At 39.5% G+C, this 19995-nt stretch overlaps 1 protein-coding gene across 5 annotated transcripts in view; it reads right to left on the minus strand.

Annotated features, from left to right (window-relative positions):
- The window catches only part of KIAA1328 (KIAA1328 ortholog), a 219943-nt gene that overhangs the window by 34680 nt on the left and 165268 nt on the right, over positions 1-19995 (minus strand). For all 5 annotated transcript variants that reach the window (XM_072858913.1, XM_072858914.1, XM_072858911.1 and 2 more), the window contains one exon: positions 4851-5038. In XM_072858913.1, the coding sequence (XP_072715014.1) occupies positions 4851-5038 (188 nt within the window). The remainder of the gene's footprint in view (positions 1-4850; positions 5039-19995) is intronic.

Here is a 19995-nt window from a genome sequence, read left to right on the forward strand (position 1 = left end):
TGAGGCAGCTGGATTTTAAGAAACTAATACCAAAGTATTCAAAACCTAGTAAGCATGGGAGAATATATTCAATTCCTAATATGAGAAAAGGCTGGCACACTGTCAACATACTACATTCATAGCAAAGTAGATGTATTTCTCCGAAAAAGAAAATATATGGACTCGGAAGTGGCCAATACAGCCTCAAGGGTACTGTTCAAAGACCCAAGTTTGAAAATATTATCAGGGGTAGAAATGGAAAACAAGAAAAGGAACTAAGTAGGAATATACTGAGGCTGTTAGGCTGCACAGACATAAAACAGGGGTAGCAAGAAATCCTGAATAAGCGCATATCTAAACAAAAAAATGTTTAAAAATACATCTTGAAAAAGGCAAGCAAGTCAACTGAGGGAAAAGAAACACCAAAGAGCAACCAGGTCTATGAATATATGAAGAAGATTAAATCAATAATGTTCCTAAAATGGCCAAGCTACTAATAATTCTAAAATATACTATGAAAAAAAATAAAGAAAAGGAATATTGGCAAGTAGGAGATAATGAAGACCACATTGATGTATAATACCTGCCTATATAAAGCTGATGAAAAGAAATTATTGGGGGGGGGGAAGAGATACAAATTCTTTAGTCTGAAGGATATATATTTCAGGGCTAAAGGGAATTAGTTAATGAATTTATGAAGTGACTCGTAATTATTTATGAAAAGTCATAGAGAACTGGGGTGATACAAATGACAGCAAATTAATTAGATTTGCAGGTGTTGGAAGACAGTATGAGACTGGAGACCTTGCAGATGATCTAGAGAAGCAAGAAACATGGAAAAAGAATAGACACATTCACCCTTGGAAAAAAAAAAGCTCATATATGGTGTGATAATCTAAATCCTGACAACAATGGAGAGAACCTGGAGTAAAAGAATAGCAAAGAATAGCAAAGAATAGCAAAAAACAAACTAGATGTAAACTTGCAAAGCAAACTACCCCCAAAGCAATTATAGATCTCTTCTAAACAGTAATGTTAAGAATACGACTTTCAATTTGGTTAACTTGGTATAAGAATGATTTAAAGTAGATTAAAGACTCAATTGAGAAAATTCAAATAGCTGTATATTTCTGCTTCAGAAACAGACAACTAAAACATGAAGAAAGTAGGGAAATACAGCAGTCTACATTTTGAAAGTGTAAACACTAAGAATGAAGAAATACAGTTGAGGCTGGTTCAAGCAGTAATGGGAGGAAAGTAAGCAAAGGGAAATCTAGGTTGATAATCATGAAAGAAATCTTTATGAATTGAATAATACTAATATTCATAATACTTAACATTTATATAGTACTTCACATCTTTAAAACGTTTCACTAATGTTAACTAATTGCTCTATTCAATTGTAGGGAAGAGTCTTCCTTCAAGGGAAGAAGTTCCAGATCCTGAATCCCTAAGAAGCTACATTAGAAAACCTACTGAAAAACAAACACTATACTGAAAAATCAGCCCCTGGAAAAGTACAGATTCTATGAGCTAAAATGACTTTCCTTCTCTGCCTTTTTCTTTTACATATGGAAAGGAAAGCTATGCGTGCTATACAATATCATGCAGATGCTATGTCCCCCAAAGAGATACAAAGGGAAAAATAGTTCGTTCTTTGTTTCAATGCAGAGATATTTCAGGAAGGGTGTGAAAAGAAAAACTTTAAACAGAAATGTAGAGAAGTAAAGTGCCCGATACTGCAGGATGCAATGGACATAATCTAGTTTAGTTTCCAGCCCAAAAGCAAAATTTTCCAGGGCAGAAAGAAAGAGAAACACACATTTCTGTACACCAGTGCTTTTTAACTAGACAAGTTGTTAGATTTTAGTACAAATTGACATAGCTGCTGGTGACACCAATAAAAACAATTTACTGCTGAAAAGATCTAAGACTTGCGGATTGCTTCGTCTGCTTAAAGTTTTGCTGGTAAAACTAAAACAGTTTGGCTACAAGACACAAACACCTGCTAAAGCACAGGAATAAAAATTAAGGAGCAAACAGAAATAGGAGACAAAAAGCAACAGTGAGAGAATAAAAGCTGATTGCTCAAGCTGATCCAGGAAGCTTCTACCCCGAAAAGAGAACAGAAGTGCCCCTTTCACTCCACAAGGTGATGGGACCAGGTTAACAATGCTCTTCTCCCCATTACTAAACATCTGCAGGGAGAAAGGAAAAGTGGGTTTATTAGGAAATCACCCTTTCCAAACTCACTGCACTCACAGTAAGTGAGCAGTCCTGTGGGCAGTAAAGCCTTCCACCATTCCAGCATCGAAATGGTTTCCTGATTAATCATTTTATCTTCTCAAAAAAACCCAAAAACAAAACAAAAAAAACCCTAAGAAGATAAAAGTAGTTGAACAAGACAACACCAAATTCTGGTACAACTTCTATGTTGCTGTGGAGGGACACCATCATGAGCTGCACCATCCCCCAGACACATCCACTGTTCCCAGTGGTACAGAGAGATTATATAGTGAGCCCAAAGGCCCGCATGAGCACTGGCACTGCACTAACATGCGCCTGGAGAAAGTCCCCATCTTGAAGAATATGCAATTTAAATAGACAAGACAGATCAAGGCATGAGAAAAATAAACCTCTGTAGCAATAGGTTAACATCTGACTGTCAAGAAGTTTTCAGTGGCCATGTTTCTGTAGACAGTATCCAGCACTGCTGTTTCCTGACCAGAAGGCCACCAGGTATGTGGCTAAATAACATCAAGTTTCATGTCTCAAGATGTCATCTTGTTGCCTTCATTCCCCTTTCCCACATCACATGGCTTAGCTAAGCTCAGGCAAAATGCACTGCAGTAGAGGGATCACTTTGTATTTGACACAACACGTACTGAACATTGTCTAAGACAGACCCCCAGGCTTGCTGGCTCAGCAGTGACGCAGTAAGGCAAATACCATATTTTTATGAATTTCACCACAGAAAACAATGTTAGCATCCCTCGTTTTATTTTTGTGGGATGCTACATAATTGCTTCCTAATAAAAAAAAAAAAATTCTGAAGCAGAAATCCCAGGTCAGCAACAGACGGAAAGATCCAGCAGAAGCAAGGACAGACAGCTAAGTCCAGAGCTAACTAGAACTAAGAAACTTGACATTGTGCCCTGGTGATCCCCAAAGATGGAAAAAACACTTTACAAGTATGTGTGTATGCTTGTTAAAGGAGTCCAAACATATAACAGAGGGAAGCCAATTAAAAAAGTACTAAATACAGAAGACTTCAACTTCAGTGATTAGTGCTAGGTAATTTGCCTTGTGATAAACAAGCCATTCAAATCAGTAATAGACCTGAGGTTGTTCCACAGCTTGAATGCTGTGTTCCACAGCATTTCTCTGAACTTTATCTGGTATCACAGCAAGTGCCAATGTTTACAAGTTAAATTTTGCCACGTAGCGCTACATCTTCAAAGCTAGCAATCCCAGTAAGTGTTGGCAAAAGATACCCACCATCTTCAGACATTATGCTGACCACTACGATCACTAAATCAGCATAGGTGCAGCTCAGTTGCTATGTGCAATACCCAGGTGCAGCTTGTAACTTCTCCTAAGTACTATAAAATGAAATGAATGAATGAAGAAGAGGCCAGTTTGGATTTTTTTCCCTGAATCTATGGCAAATAAATTACTTTTGGGGGACTAACCCTATCCAAGGAACAAAATCCATCATCCAGCTGTGAAAAATCTCAATTTCATCACTACAATATTGAGAAGGAGGGGGGAGAAGGAAGAGGAAAAGAGAAGAAAAAATAATGATAGCTGAAAAAAACATAAAAGAAAACCATCAGTGAAAATTGCCCCTGAAACTTTGCAGAATTGTAACAGTTTTCTCTTGCTTAAATTGATTGGTGTAGCAATGTTATAAAATGACTATTAGGATTCATTGTGCACAACAGAAAGTGTGAAATGTCAGCAGACTATACAGCAAAAGTAATGGGTCCTGAACCTCTGTTAGTAAAAAATGATTTTGTTTCAAATTAGAAATTGATTTTTTTGGACACAAGCCCTTTACAGGCTTCCAACTTTTGTAGCTGTGCCTTGGAAGAGATTAACCTCAACCACTGTTCAGGTCCAGGCTGATGATACCCTTTTGAAAGTTTCTTCACAGGGACTGCTTTTTAATGTTGGTACGGTCTTAACCAATAACACAAGTTATTTGTTCCTTTGAGAACTGCACCACATTTCTTCTCATTTTGCCATTTTCTTTATTTTTATGCTGACATATACAGCAAACTGGCTGACAAGTTAAAATAAAAAAAAAAGCCAGCTCATAATTGTACCAAGGACTATGTTCAAGGCTCAGCAGTGAAACATCCAAGCTGCTTTTGTTCCCAACCCTTTCTCTTCCTAAGAAAGACTGCTTCTCTGCTCCTTAAGCGGAGTTACTAAGCTAAGAGCAGGACAGATTCTAGCCATACAGACATCCCTGTGTGGCAAAATATCAGGTTGTGATGGTGGAGCCATTACTTGGGGAGGAAAAGAATGTGAAGAAGATTACATTTCATGAGCAAGCCCCACTGCACTTACTCTCTCTGCTTGCTGGGAAAGGAAAAAGAATTGTTGAAGTAGCTTTTTTGAGATTAAAGGGCTATTTTTTCCCTTCCATCAGGAACACCAGCCAAGAAGATCACTTGTTATTTACAAGGCTTTCTATGCTTTTTATTACTTTAAACATAGCTACCTTCTCTTGTGTTGTTTTAAGCAACTTGCAATCCTCTCCCTCTAATTGTGCATTTTACTGATACACTCTTGAACACATATATAGAACTTCTAAATGCCATCAGCATGTTCATGGCCCTGCAATACAGTATGCTTCCCCTTACCTTTCCTTGACTCAGTGCCTTCCCTCTTGGTTTGCATCAGAAGGGTTTGCCTATCTTCCATGTTTGCACCAAAACCAACCATTTTCTTCCCTGAACTGCTCCTCCCACCACTGCTCCCTGGTGTTCTGGAGGTTTTGCTCACTGGAGGTGTCCTTGGAAAATAATCTTCACGTTTCAACACTGGTACACTGGGAGGAAAGAAAGATCACACTATTACATGATGCATTCAGCCCTTTTAACACTGCACCCAGACCTCTCCCCCACTTTCACTCTCCAGAAGCGTAACCGCCATGCTGCTGGTTGAGCTCTTGTTGAATCCATTTACAATGTCTGAAAGCAGGATGCCTAAGGATTGAAGAGTTACCAACCTACTTTATCAGGAGTCTTTGGTCATCAGCAGCTGGCAGCACTCTGGCAATTGTATTTGGAGTTTTGTGCATTTGGCACATTCCCTAAAGCATTGTGTCCTGGATTTCCTGAATGGTTAGGACAGGACAAGTGGGATGAAGATACAGAAAGTACTTTGTCCAGCACAGTGGAGCAAGGTTGGAAGAAAGAGTAATTTAAAAAATGCTCACTTTGCTAGGATAAAGGGGAAACAGAGAAGATTATGTGAAGAGAAAACTGGAGTCATGGCTTGCAAAAGGCAAGCAGATAACAGAATCATAGAATCATTTAGGTTGGAAAGGACCTTTAAGATCATCAAGTCCAGCCGTTAACCTAACACTTCCAAGTCCACCACTAAACCATGTCCCTAAGCACCACATCTACACGTCTTTTAAATACCTCCAGGGATGGTGATACATTGATTCAAGAAGAAAAGGGATGAGAGGAGATGAGACAAAAAGAGGTGAAATGAATGAACAGAGGTACTTGTAAGCAGGATAGAGAATGTATGAGCAAACTGGTGGGAGAGTATCTGGTGCAGCAAGTGCAGCAGTTTGAGTAGAGTAAGAAAAGAGAAAGCTAACCAGAACCATTATAGTACAAGATGAACTTCAGCACAAGATCGTAAACACTGCACAGATAGAGCCAGGAGGCAAATTTGGTGATGTGGAGCAAGCATGACTTCAGTCTCTGCAGACACAGGCACTCACAAAACACTTTGGGAAGACAGGAGGTTATGGAGACCCATCTTTCTCTCAGTAAAGATAACCTACTGCTTTCAAATTCTGCTCTCTGGGAAACAACTACTGCTTTAAATGAGGATTCCCAACACGTATACGTCATTAGCCCCATCACCGTTATAAAAAGCAATTAAAAACATAAAAAAATCTTTGGATTATCCACATGAAGGAATACAATTCATCCTAAGATTATACTGCTCTATTTGCAATCATGGGAGTGACATACAGCTTTCCTAAGTTAACAGAAGATTAAACAAATCTTTTTCCTTTTTAAGCACCAATTTTACATGGGCAACCCAAAGACTGCCACTGAATTTGTATTATTTGCAATACAGCTTTGTGGAGGCTGATTCACAAGAATCTTTTACCTAAAAGCTTACACTACTGAAGTTACTGTACATCTGAGGAAAAAGCAGATATCTGATGTTCCCATCAGAAAATGATAGCTAAATTAAAAGTTTCAAATCAATGTGCTGTATAAGCCATTGTTTAATAGAGCCCACTGCACCTGTTGGACAATTAGTATTACTCCTGTATTATTAATGCAGAACATTATATAATGGCTTATGACCTGTAATAACTGGCTGAAGAGTTGGATAAAACTTCTCTGAATAACCTCCGTTTACTTTAGGGCTTCAAACTGTGTGGCCACTAATAATATTGCAAAGTATTATTAAAATTTATGGTGGACTAAATTAGTGTCTTATTTTAATTATATGAAATTTGTAACCTACTAATTCCTGCAACCCAGAGTACAGCAAGAGGTGGGTTTGGACCCTAATAACTGTTTAAAGAGGCTTAAAGGTGTAATACTTGACCAGATTTGTCTGATAATACAGGACTTGATATTCCATTTGCCTGTACTTGGATGATTAACATTTCATTTAATTATCATTTAAATGATAAGCATTTAAAAACACTGCGGTTGTCATTATTTGGATGCTTTCTGAGTTTTTAAAGTACATTTAATTACAACCTACAGATCTTCTGTGAAGACAGTGACCTTTGGCTTGTAGATGAGGAGGCGATTACTCGACTGGTTCACTGCAATACCTTTTACATGGCGCAGTTACCTTTAGAATACCGAGTTCTGGTTTAAATAACACTATGGCAGAGGCAATTCAAACAGAAACAGACACCAAGAAGTTACAGAAGCTAATTTACAAGGAAATAACAAAAGCAAGTGTATTTGCATTTATAGCTCACTAAACAATTAATTAGAGCCTGGTTCTTTAGTATTTAATAAAAGAAAGCTCACACTAAAGTTTTGCTCAAGCAAGGATAGAGAGTTCAATCTTAAAATGACAAACACTTAATCTGAGAGGTGTGCAGACCAAGGAGGGAAAGGGATAATGCAGAGATATAAAAATTCAATAATTAGCAATGTACCAAAATTAAACCAAGAAAACATAAGGAAAAAAAAAACCACCTCTATTTCAGAACATAGTTACTCATTCACCTGTGAAATAATTAGTAAAATGAATGATGTGACTATTGCAACATGGAAAATTTTAAACTAACATATGGCCCAAAGGGATCAGTTATGTATAGCTAGAGAGATTAAGCAACAAAACAGGTCCTTCTCTATTTTCAAATCCAGCAAACCATCGTATCACTCAAATGCAGCATGGTTAGTAGGACTTCCTGCAGAGCACCACGATATTTGATGAATTTTCATGTTATTCCCTGAAACTACACAACAGAGAAGACTGTCTAAATAAAGACCTTATTAACCTACCTAACCTACATAGTAAGGCAGGAGTTGTAGAGTAGCATCACCAGAAAAGAAGCGAGTCTCAGCACTGCTGCCTCCTTATGAATATCAAAGTACATCACCAACAAAGAAAAACACACCTTGAACGTTTCTCCATTTTGTCTGAGCCTCATATCGCGATATCCCTGCTGAGAGTGAATGGCAAATTTTAAATGTCATTCAGGACCCACTGAATACTGCTAGTATTTGCATTCCTTAAAAAGTAGAAAAACATTAACCTTTTGTTTTATTGAATTAAAATGCCATGGAAATGCTGATGTAGTCTTCAGAGACTGAAATACTTTTACAAAGAAGAATAGCTGTCATTTATTAGACACAAAGAACAATTACTTGATAGGATGCTTTCTGACAAAAAGCAGATTGGTATTCTCATCATAGAAAAGGCATTGTAAAAAAACCCAGCACAGACCTCTGAGACTTGAATAATTTAAAGCTGCATTTGGTGCAATTTGAATTTTTCTTTAGGGAGGCAAAGTTAAATACCTTTAATTTGTTCTAATTATTTCAAATTTGTGATTTAATTATGGCTGATCATTAAATAACAAAAAGGACTATCGTCTCCACAGAGTTTTACCTCCTACCCTCTGCATTACTTAAGCTAGATTTTATTATGCATGAATTAACTTTCTAAATAATCACACGGTTTGACTAAATGGCTCAGTAAAATGAGCTCTGATCCTCAGAATAAGCATTAATGGACATTAGAAAGGCTATTGGGACCCATGTTACTTACATTATAAGTATTTTTAATGGGGTCTTATTTACTAATCTTTATGTACTGTTCAAGTTAGGGCACCATATAGATACATTATTCTGCTTTAATAGAGGAAAGTCAGTTCTTCAAGATACTAAAACAAATGTCCATTTAGAGCCAACTAAATTCATTTTTAAATTAATGCAGGAAAACTCTGATAGAATTTAACTTGTTTTAGCTGCTCATCCTGATGAATCAATCCAACATAATGGTAGCCTTGGTCTGCAAATGGAGTTTTACAGATCTATTGAATCGCTAAGCAACTCAAGCAGCAAAGACTCCTACCACAAAGCAGCGTTTACTATCAGCATGTGTACGCCCACGAGGTTTCATCTCTTCCCTGCTCTGTACCTAGTGCTCATCTGATGGGTTCCCAGTCATCAATCCCAAAGTTGGATGCTCACCTTTCACTGAACTCTGATCTTCCCATGCATTTTTCAGTGCAGATCAGTGGTATCCAGAGAACATGACTACATTATAACTAGTCAGAAACCCAAAACACGAGGCAATTCATGCCTCCAGTATATATGTTCAACAGATGGCTGCCTTAATGGTACCCTACTGCACCCTGTTGAGGCAAGGGCTTGCGAGTTTAGCCATTATCAAACTGACAGATTGCCGTGGTAGGTTAGCTCCAAAAGCAAACGTGTTGGAATGTTATTTTCCTGTTCCGCAATTTGTGTTTTAAAAATAAAATAATTAACAGTTCATGTGAGCAATCTGCTGCAATTATATCAGGCCAAGAATGCATAACACTTAATGATGCAAAACTGGTGATAAATAGACAACCCAAGCAATACATTTTTGTAGCTGGAACCTGTATTGCCATTTCAGATGCAGTTTGACAAACAGGCTGAAAATTGCTTCCCCCCTGCCACTTGGGCTGGGAGAGTTTTCAGCCCGATCAGCTTCCAGAGACAGCTCAGTATGAAGCAGCAGTATCACAAGTGCTGGGACAAAGAAGAAGGTGTCAATATATCACGGAATCTTCTTTTCAGCAGGGGTCCGAATTTAGATCAGTTTAAATCAAGTTATCAAACCACACTTTTGAAAACCACCAGTTCCAAAGCAGGACTGTTTGGGAAGTTGGTTGTCTGCATGGCAAATAAAAAAATATTTGCGAGGAGAAAAGAAGGACTGTAGACTTTGGATGAGTGGATCTAAGAAGCAACAACAGTGGTCTCCTGAACAACCACAACTTTTTCAGTCCTCTCAAGTGTGCTGTGTTACTCTTTGTAAGCTCCTACTTCCAGAACTACCAAGTGCCACAGATTTTTCAGGTGTTTTTTCCAACAAATGTGTCAGGTAGGGCAGCGTGATTACCCTAATCCACAAGGCAAAGATAAGAAACTGATGCAGTAAAGAAGCTGGGCCCCTGGACAGCAAGCAGGTCAGCAGAGGAAGAACAGAACTGGAACCAACTCCCAAACACTCAACTCACTGAGAAAAGGAAACACTTGGAATTAGTGCATACAGCATGTGTGTCTGCTTAGAGCTAATCATGAGGAAAACCCTGACAACAGAGGTAGAACTTACAGCCCTCCTTAGCACATCTCCGTCTGCAACCTGGAGTCCTCTTCTGAGGGGATACAGCCTGCCTCTTCTTTCCAGCGGATCCAGGGAGAAGCATGCAAGATGTACAAGCCAGCAGAACAGCACATGGGAAAGAGGAAGGAGATTGGTCCACTCACTACTGCTTTGTGTAGGGTGTGGAAATCTACAGGACGGCTGAGCAGAGCTGGAAGGGAGGCAAGAGTGTTGCAGGTGAGGAGAAGCAGCACAGCATGAACTTCAGGGCAATCTCTCATCCCTGAATGCCATCACCTGTCTGTTCCTCATCACAAAACCAATCTGCTCATGTCAGCAGATCAACAACCTTAAAAACACACTGTTAAAAATCTAAAGCCTATCATATTGAAACATAGAGTGCTTGAACAAAATCTAAGCTTAACATTTTTCCCCTCCTTTAAAAAGCAGGAAAAATATCCTGTTCTAATACAGACCTTGAAGGCCATATCCAAGCCTAGAGTGAGATTTTGTGGCCCAATTATGAAACCTAGCATTTTGAGGCTTATGTTAGATGCATCAGCATGTTAATGACACTGCTGGGATCCAGTGCATGCTAATAAGAAACAGCTGCTTTCCTTTCTAGAGAGCATGTTCATTTATAGTTTTGAGATCATAGAATCATAGAATGGTTTGGTTTGGAAGGGACCTTTACAGGTCATCTAGTCCAAGCCCCCAGCAATGAGCAGGGACATCTTCAACTAGATCAGGTTGCTCAGAGCCCCATCCAACCTGACCTTGAATGTTTCCAGGGATGGGGCATCTACCACCTCTCTGGGCAACCTGTTCCAATGTTTCACCACCCTCATCGTAAAAAATTTCTTCCTTATATCTAGTCTGCATCTACCTTCTTTTAGTTTAAAACCATTACCCCTTGTCCTATCGCTACAGACCCTATCAAAAAGTTTGTCCCCATCTTTCTTATAGGCCCCCTTTATGTATTGAAATGCTGCAATAAAGTGTCCCCAGAGCCTTCTCTTCTCCAGGCTAAACAACCCCAACTCTCTCAGCCTTTCCTCATGGGAGAGGTATTTCAGCCCTCTGATCATGTTTGTGGCCCTCCTCTGGACCCGCTCCAACAGGTCCATGATCTTTGGGACCAAGTCCATCTCCTTTCTCACGTATTTTTCTAGGCAAAAGGCAGGAGGGCAGCAACAGGTAGAGGAACATCTCAGCAGCCAGCGAGAGTTCTGGAACTGAAATATAAATATTATCAAATCTGCTTGTAACAAAAGGATTTTTTGTCACAGAAAATAGACGGTGATTGCCTACAATCTATATGTTATTATGCACACAATATATTACTGGGGAGTGATGCAGAGCATTCATCTCTTACACTCCTCTTCAGGCTCAGCACCCTTGAATCCAGTAATGCCTGTGGCTGCATCGGGTTTCTCTCTTGTGTTTTTTTTTGTTGAACTGTCTCTCTTGGACCTACTGTGTTTTGTTTACTTTTCTCTCATCTTGGAGGAGTTATACCAGCCACTATGCTAAAAACTTTTCCATATATCAAGCTGCACCAGGGAACAGTAATCCATAGTACGGCTTCTCCAGACCACTCTTTCAGAGTCCAGTTCCTTCCCCATTCCCTGAGTGACTGGTGCTCAGATATTTAATTCCACCAGCAAGAATTGAGGCCACATATGCTCTTAATTAGCAATGACCTATTAGATCACACCAGCCATAGGTGAAACCCTGGCCTCATTGAATCAATCAGAATACTGCCTTTATCTTCAATGAAGTCAGGACTTCACTTAATATACACAGTTAGAGGTTCATTTGTAGCAAGTACTAAGCTAAATTCCACCTAAAATTATATTCATGTCTTCCCTTTGAAGCCCTGTCCTCATTCTGCTTTAAGTTAGCTACATTTCAACTCCCTACCAGCACCTTTCCCACATCTTAGTTTTCCTAATAAACAACAAAATGAGGTCTGATTACTTTTCTCTCTTCTCTTCTGAATCCAAAGAAAATTCCAACATAAAGCTTTTCAGACAGTGATAGAGAAATGGCCACAGAAAACAGACTGGCAAGGCTTTAGCAGGACAAAATGCTGTGATTGTGTGTTTGGCCTTTCTTATAGAGCAGAGCAGCTGTTGTTCCAGCAAGCAATGCTGTCAGCCTTCACAAAAGTAAGTCATGTAAATGTCAAGTCATAGGTATAAAAACAATCCTTCAAAACAGCATCTGTATATCTGAAAAGCCTGCCTAGCTGTCACCAGTGAAAGTACCATAAGGAATGATGCAAAAGCCTGTTTAGGACAAACAAAGTTTTTGAACTAAATCCAAACTTCCCCAGTAGATCAAGTCGTGTCGCACTCTCCTTCAGAAGGAGAATCACATGCTCTTCAGCAAAGTGAATGCCTGTCTTAGTGCCTTATCCAGCATCACTATTGTTTGGCTGAGAGCCAGCCCCATTCACAAGGTACCCATCGAAATGCCATATGCAAGCTATCTCCTGAACAAACATCCCCCAAATTAGATTGCAATTTGGTTGTGATAAAGGCATTGAAGAACAATGCATCATCCCTTCTCAATTTGGCTCACCCAGGACAAAAGACTTTACAGTAGATGGGCTGCACTGCAAAACAGGCTGTGGCTGAGCTGTTGCTGCAGAGATCGGTCTGAGGTAACCACCTGCTTGGTGCAAGAGTCCTTATGTTTTCCTTTGCTAAGACTATCGGTACACAAGCACTCTCTCCTCCATAGGAGTTTCCAGAAAGGCTGATAGGTGTTGATAATAGGAGCTTTCAGTAAATGAGCAGCAATTGCAAAAGCCCTTTTTCTGATCATGGATCACATCATGGAGCAATCATTTGCTAAGGATAAATAACAATATAGCAAAGGAAGGACACCCATAAGAGTTGAAAAGTAGGTACTCACAGGGTTTCCAGTATGCCCTACTAACAAGACATTCTGAAGAGATGCCTAATTAGAGCAACAGATATTTAACATTGCACTCTTGTGTGCAGGTATTATGAAGAGTTACATATGCACAGAAAATAAGGGTTTTGGAGGATCCTGTAGTGCCTATATGCAGACAGAAGAGTTATAAAAGACAAAATCTACAGTTGCTTCTGTTCATTGACAAGGTTGCACTTGATAGATGCTAACTTTGAATACTGAGGGTACTGGCACGATCATTTATCATCCCTGGTTTCTAAATGAAGAAATGAAGGAACATAAAGTTACAAACTTCTCACACTGATAGCAATGAAAATTAATAACCACTAAACTGGGCAAATACACGTACCCCTAAGGATCCTGAGGTGACCTTCCAGGTCATTGACAGCTCCCCTGATATCAGGGAACATGCTGCAGGGAAAGCCTTTCATAAATGCATCAAATTCCATAATAAACACAATTAGAGGTTTTATCTTTCCTGTTCTTCTGAGGCTGCTGTCCTTGAATCTGATTTCTCTAATGATTAGGAACCATTACCACTGAAACCAACATGGGAGCACCCTTACAGGACCCATCTTTTTCCATGAAAATTCTGTCCTCTTATTCTAACCATCTTTATCTGTATAACATGATGATTGAATCAAGCATTTTAAGCACAGATTACTATTGGGTTTTAGGGTTATATAGGTCTGTTAGTGTTGAAGTCTTACAAATCTTGGGACTAGTGAATCTGGAGACTATAATGCTTTTCTTATTCCAAAAAAACCATCAGAGGCTCAGTGTGTTGGCTCAGGCTCAGTCCAGGTACAAGGCACAGCTCTAACACGATGCCAACATATCTCCTCGCACCACACTGGCTCCCCAGCCAAATACAAACTTTACGTGGTTTTTGATTCTTGTTTTATAGTGATCAAAACAATGACATGTTAGAATATAGTCAGGTCTGCAACTATAAATGTACATGGCATCCTAAATGCTCTCATACTAGGATCTTTTAAAATGGTGTCATACACTATCCCACTTCTGTTGGAAACACACCTCCTGATGCATCTTTACACTTCATCAGCCTTTTTTCCATTATTAAATCACATCTATGGGACATGGTCACTCTATGATTAAGGAGTATATTAATTATTTACTACACTAGTACTCATCTATATTATATTGCTTAGTAAAATGAAAACACTGAGATTGTTTACTGATCTGCCTTTAAAAAAATCTTATAGCCCAAAAAGAAGTAAATAGAGACATTAGACTTTGGACTTTACTCAGATGAGTGGATTACCATGCCCAACACATGTAGATTTGACAAGGTAGCTCTTGGTAAAGGTTTAAAATACCACTTCTAGCCACTTCAATTGCCTTGAATCCACTGAAGTTACATATTGCATAGAGCATGTTTGATGGCTAGTGACCAAAAAATCAGGTATTTATTGCAAGTGCAATACAGACTTAGACACCTAACTGATGGCATACAACTAACAACCATGGCCTGGGCCCCACAAAAAACAACACACTAAATATTTCCTTTCAGTGCATGGATTTTATGTGAATGTGACAGCACCACCAAATATTGACTCAACCAGGATGTTTACAGAACAGATTTAACACTTTTTTGTACTCTTATATTCAGGAAATAGAGAGACATAATAGAATTGAAACCACACAGAAACCATTGCCTTGCCAAGAGGCACATACCAGTGCGATATGTATTGGCACACTCTCATGTCCAGTATCAAGGGAAGGAACAAAGGGAAGAGATCCTGGCACGAGGCTGTGTGCAGTGAAGCTGTGGGCTCTGCCCAGGCTCTGGGCTGCTGGTTCCCTGCCCCTAGAAACTGAACATGACAAACACACAACGTACTTTTGTTAGTCCAGATACAAGCGATTCTTGCTATCTTACAGCTACTACTATTGAGCTCAGGTCTTGGAAGTCTACCTTCGCACAAGTTTGCAATAACCTGTTTGGAAATGTCTGTCCAGAGCTGTTGCCACCAGTGCCACTCTGACACTGTGATGTGGGTTTAGAGGCTTGCATTATTTGTGTTGCCAAACCATCTCAGCCCTACTGAATCTACAGCCAGTATATAAATTTAGCCCATCTCTCAGAGACATGACTTTGTCAAAAAGGATGCAAGATGTAGATGGAGATTAAAGGAGCACAAAGTTAAAAAGAAAAAAAGGATTAACTACGCATCAATCAAACAAAAGGTCATGTATTACACAAAGGTGAAGCCTGGTACTATTGACAGAAGACTGAAGATACTTGCATATTGTTTTGTTTCAAACTCTTGCATGTGCTAGAAGCCATATGTAAACTTTTCTACACAGAAGAGCTGATGATTTGTCACTGCAGGTGAGTTACAATACTTCTCTCCCTAAGTCACTGGTGATATCTTTTGAGTATGATTTAGATTTTAGGTGGATTTACTGGGCAGACACCATTCTTGTGGTCAGTGGAAAGAGACGGATTAGTTTGAAACTCATCAAATTAGGATTGGGGGTGGGAAGGAAAGAAAGCACTCTGAAAATCTGAAATAAACAACTCTGAAAAAACTCTGAACTCTAAAAAAAATGTCTCAAAGACATAAGGTATGATACAGGAAAGATGTAGTCAGAACAGACAGATGGAGGCAGGAGTCACCATAACGTGACTCAGTAGTTCCAAAAGTCAGAAAGAGTTAAGGAACGTGGTAGGAGCACATGGCTGAAAGTTCATGCAACACCCAAAACAACATGAAGTCTCACGTAACTGAAGGAGTAAAGAAGAGAAGGTGGCAGATAAAATAAAAAAAGAAGCAGCTTTGTCACTTTCTGCAGAGCCCTATAAACTGATACAGTAGACAACTGGCCTTCAAAGGAGGGTTTCAGAGAAGCAACGGTGACAAGATCTGAATAAGCAGCCAAGATACGCACTTGGAAAACTTATTTTGAAGGAGGAGAATGAATATTGAGCAGTCAAAGAAGACTTTACAGTAGTCAAGGTGCAAGATGAAGGACTAGAGCAAGGGATGGTGTTTTAACTGTTGACACACTGAAGGCATGTTTTTGCTGCAAAGGAGAAGGAAGCTGCAATAGCTGTCAGCAGCCCAGATGCGTATGGAGAAGGAGAGTGACCCTGAGGTTATGAGTCTGAGTGACAGGGAGGATGTGGCGTTATCAAAATCAGACGTGAAAAGAGATTCGGAGGAAAAAGTAAGGAGTTCTGTTTTGGCCAGATTAGGAATGATCTGAAGGCAAAACAACCAGGATTATGTGTCAGGGAGGCAGGCAGATATGCAAGACTAGACAGAACAGAGCAGAGGGTTTAAGAGTTATTGGCAGAGAGATGACAGCCAAATCCATGTAACTGGATGTTGTCATCCATGGACATGGGTACAGAAATGTCCAGGCAAATCAAGAGTGACTAAATCCCTTCACAGAGGTTCCTACCTAGTTCCAAAAGAAATTATCTAAAATAGTGCTGCAAAAATATGCATAAAAAAACCTGTCTCTCCATAAAATCTAAAGATCATACTGTTTCTAAAATTAGGGCAACCACTAAATGAAAGTTAACCCAAACAATAACTTTAGCTAAACTTCAGGTCACATGCATTTAATATAATGAGATGAAGAATATGAAAAGGCCATTCATAATGGAATTAATCGAGTTAGGAATGCCATGCTTAGCTGCCTTATAACATATAATTAATGATCCTATAAAAATCCAGCAGTACAAACTCTCCCGGCTGCCCACAGAACTGTTCTTTATGCTGGGTAGGGCAAGCAAGCATCTGCTTCCACAAATACTGCCCTTTGAGAAGCTGAAAAGCTTTTTTTCCCCCTGTTCCATCAGGGACCACGCTGCCATTTCCATGACATGCTGAGCTTTGAACCATTAACCAAATCAGACTATAGCATTTGGCAACCCAGTACACATCTGTCATGATAGACTGGTTATTGTTGAAATGTTAAAGAAAGAGTCATTAACTCTTTTCCATTGCTTCTAATACCCCACCTTCCTCTAGATTATTTATAATCCCCACTAAACCCACCCTCTGTTTATAGTCTTTTAACACAACAGAGAAATATATACTGTCTGGAGAGCTGTCTTGCCTTGTATCACTCCCAACCATTTGGTACAACAAAAGACGTTCTCTCTCCATCAAAAGGCCTGATCTCTCCTGAAACCTTGATGCTCAGATTCAAGGTTAAAGGATTAAGGCCCGAAGCATTGAGTACCAGAGGAAAGGAAGCCAAATATCAAAAGAAACACAAAAATCAATCCTCTTCACCGCAGGAGCAGTGTGAAGAACAAATCAGCTGGGCTGAATCTAAAATTTTCTCTGCATGGCTCTCAAAAATTAGCACTGTTATAAATGTAATGGGTAGTTCTGCAAAGCCTCAGCACCCACGCAAAGCCACAGAGTTCAGCTCAACACACTGGTACGGTCTGGAAAGTTTTATGTCAGACTAATTCAGTGGCAAATACACAAAGTCCACTTCAGAGAAAGCGAGAGCTGGAGAGTGAGCGAGAGCACGCGTGCCATTATCTTTATATGTAGTCTGTATATCTGCAAGTGGCAGAATCTAATATTTACTGGAGTTTGCCTTTTGCTTCAATTCTCTGTGTGCTGAAGTGCAGCCAAGGTCACAAGAGGGGTGGGGGAGTGTGTTTTAGCTTAGTGCAGCTGTGATCGTGGCCAGAACAGCAGGGTACAGAAGATTTCTTGCTTAACTTTGTAATACCAATAGCTTTTGTTCTTAGTCCTGCCCCATCAGTTCTGATATAAGCTTTTAAATAGCGTGAAAGTTGTGCGGGTGGGTTTAAAATCTCCTAATTTAAAACTACCTTCCAGAACATTTTTTTTATAAGATTTTTCTTAACTTTTCCAACTCACAAATTTCTGGGACATATGAATATATAGATTAGACATAATTTTCTCTTCATCCAAGATTACACATAAAAATAAAAAGTAACAAAATTACATGTCTGAAAAAGTAATCCACTCCAATTTATAAATACAGAATTCAGGTTTTCAAAATTCAATTCAGGTAGTAAACTAACAGTGTCTACATTTTCCTGTAAAGGAGGCATCTGCAAATGACTTGCAAAAATGTCTCTCACTGTCTGCAAGTGTTGGCAAGGAACAAAACTCCTTCAGGAGATGCATGAATTTTAAATATTTCAACCCAAAGAAAAAAAATCTCTGAGCATTTTCAGCTCTGATATGTGATATTACAGAGCTATACCCATGCAGAAGACTGGCAGGAAATGCAAGTTTTGTGAAAATACCAAAGCACTCGAGTTTTAGCAAGCCTGTTTTCACTGATTGCCATCCTATGCTTAGCAGTGTTTCTAACACCAGAGTTGCTGTGCTTTTTGAAGACCTCACCTACAGGTTGGCTCTATCTGCCTACGGAAACTACTTATGGTATCTCCTACTTACATCTTATACCTCAAGTCTATCAGTAGGCTTCCTGCTCAAGGTTACTTTAGACTGTAAGGGAAATGATGTAATACTGCTGTGTGCAGCGTACGTGATCATGAGAACAGAATCAGCATAATTCAGGTAAATGTAAGACAGGCAGCCTCAAAACCCTGTCACAGTTGAAAGTAAACCTGAAAATGAGATTAGTGAAGCAATCAGGTCAGCGGAAATTGATTCCTTGCTCCCCAGTCCGATAAGAATCACTGCCTACCATAAAAAAAGAGGCATGCATAGATAAATGTAAAAAATTGCCACACACCCCCCCACTCAGCAATAAGCTTAGTAACCCCATCAGAACAAAAGCCTTCACCCTGCACAAGAAAGCCTACTACCTTTGGAGTCTGCACGTGGCACTAATGAAGCAAAAATGTATATCTAACTCTGACTATACTCTCCCATTACGTCACAACAGACTCCGGCAGCCATCTGTTGGAGGGATGCTGTGCCTGTATATAGCCAGACAACACCATGAGAGAAAGAAAAACTCGTATCTGCACCTAATTCAGCATTTGCACTATTGGCAGATATGCAAGCACTTTTTTTACAGCCAAACAAGTGTTCGCTCCACAAATATCCTATCTAAAAATTATACAAACTTCAATGTAAAATTATCTGGAACAAGAAAGTAACTTGGGTGTTAAAAGGAACACTAACAAGTGAGTAAGAGGCTTCCAGATACACAGATTTTATGGGCCATTTGCAAGCACAGCTGATTTCAGCCCGATTTAATGTGCCAGTCTGCCAAAACAGCAAGTAGATGAAAAAAATCCCAACAAACTGTATTCAATACATTCCTAAAAGTTGGCTAAGTACTATATAGACGCACCTCAAGAGACCAAGGACAACTCACAGATGAACTGAAGCCTGGGAAGTCTTGGACAATGAGCCAGTTGTGGCACTGGTGATGGTTTCTTCTCCAGAGGCTTGGGACAAGAGTAACAGGAGGTGACACGCTGGCATGAAGAACTGACAAGAAAACTCCAAGTAGGAAACAAAATGGGTGCTACCATTGCCACCGTTTTTTAAATATCAGTTCCCTTAAAAAACGGGAGTAATGGGGCCAGCACAAGTCAGGTCAGAGGTGGCAGAGCCATGTGATTGCGTGTGATTTTTATTTTATTTTTAAATTGGTTGGAGGGGTGGAGATTGCGTGAACAAACCTGGATATGCCTGGGACAGCAGGGGGAGCTGCGAGTCTGCGTTCCTCTGCACGTCTATTTAATTGCATTGAATATTTGGACAAAAACACAGAAGTATGCTTGCACATCACCATAGAAAGATGCCTGCATGTCTAACAAGCCACAAAAAAAAAATCGAGTTCATAACAAAGCATTAAACAAGGAGCAAGAGATAATTGTCACCTTCTCTCACAAGATAATAAAAATAGTTACACCATAAACATAAAAATCTTTTAAAAGACCCCTGACAGAATTCCCTCCTGGAATTATCACCATAGCAATGAGCATTCAAATAGGGGGAAACTACTGCTGAATATTGTGTTTGATATTTTCAACTAACTAAAAATACAAACTGGAAAAAATACACAGGG

This window comes from Ciconia boyciana, chromosome 4 (assembly GCF_034638445.1).
Source record: "Ciconia boyciana chromosome 4, ASM3463844v1, whole genome shotgun sequence".
Classification (NCBI taxonomy): domain Eukaryota; kingdom Metazoa; phylum Chordata; class Aves; order Ciconiiformes; family Ciconiidae; genus Ciconia; species Ciconia boyciana.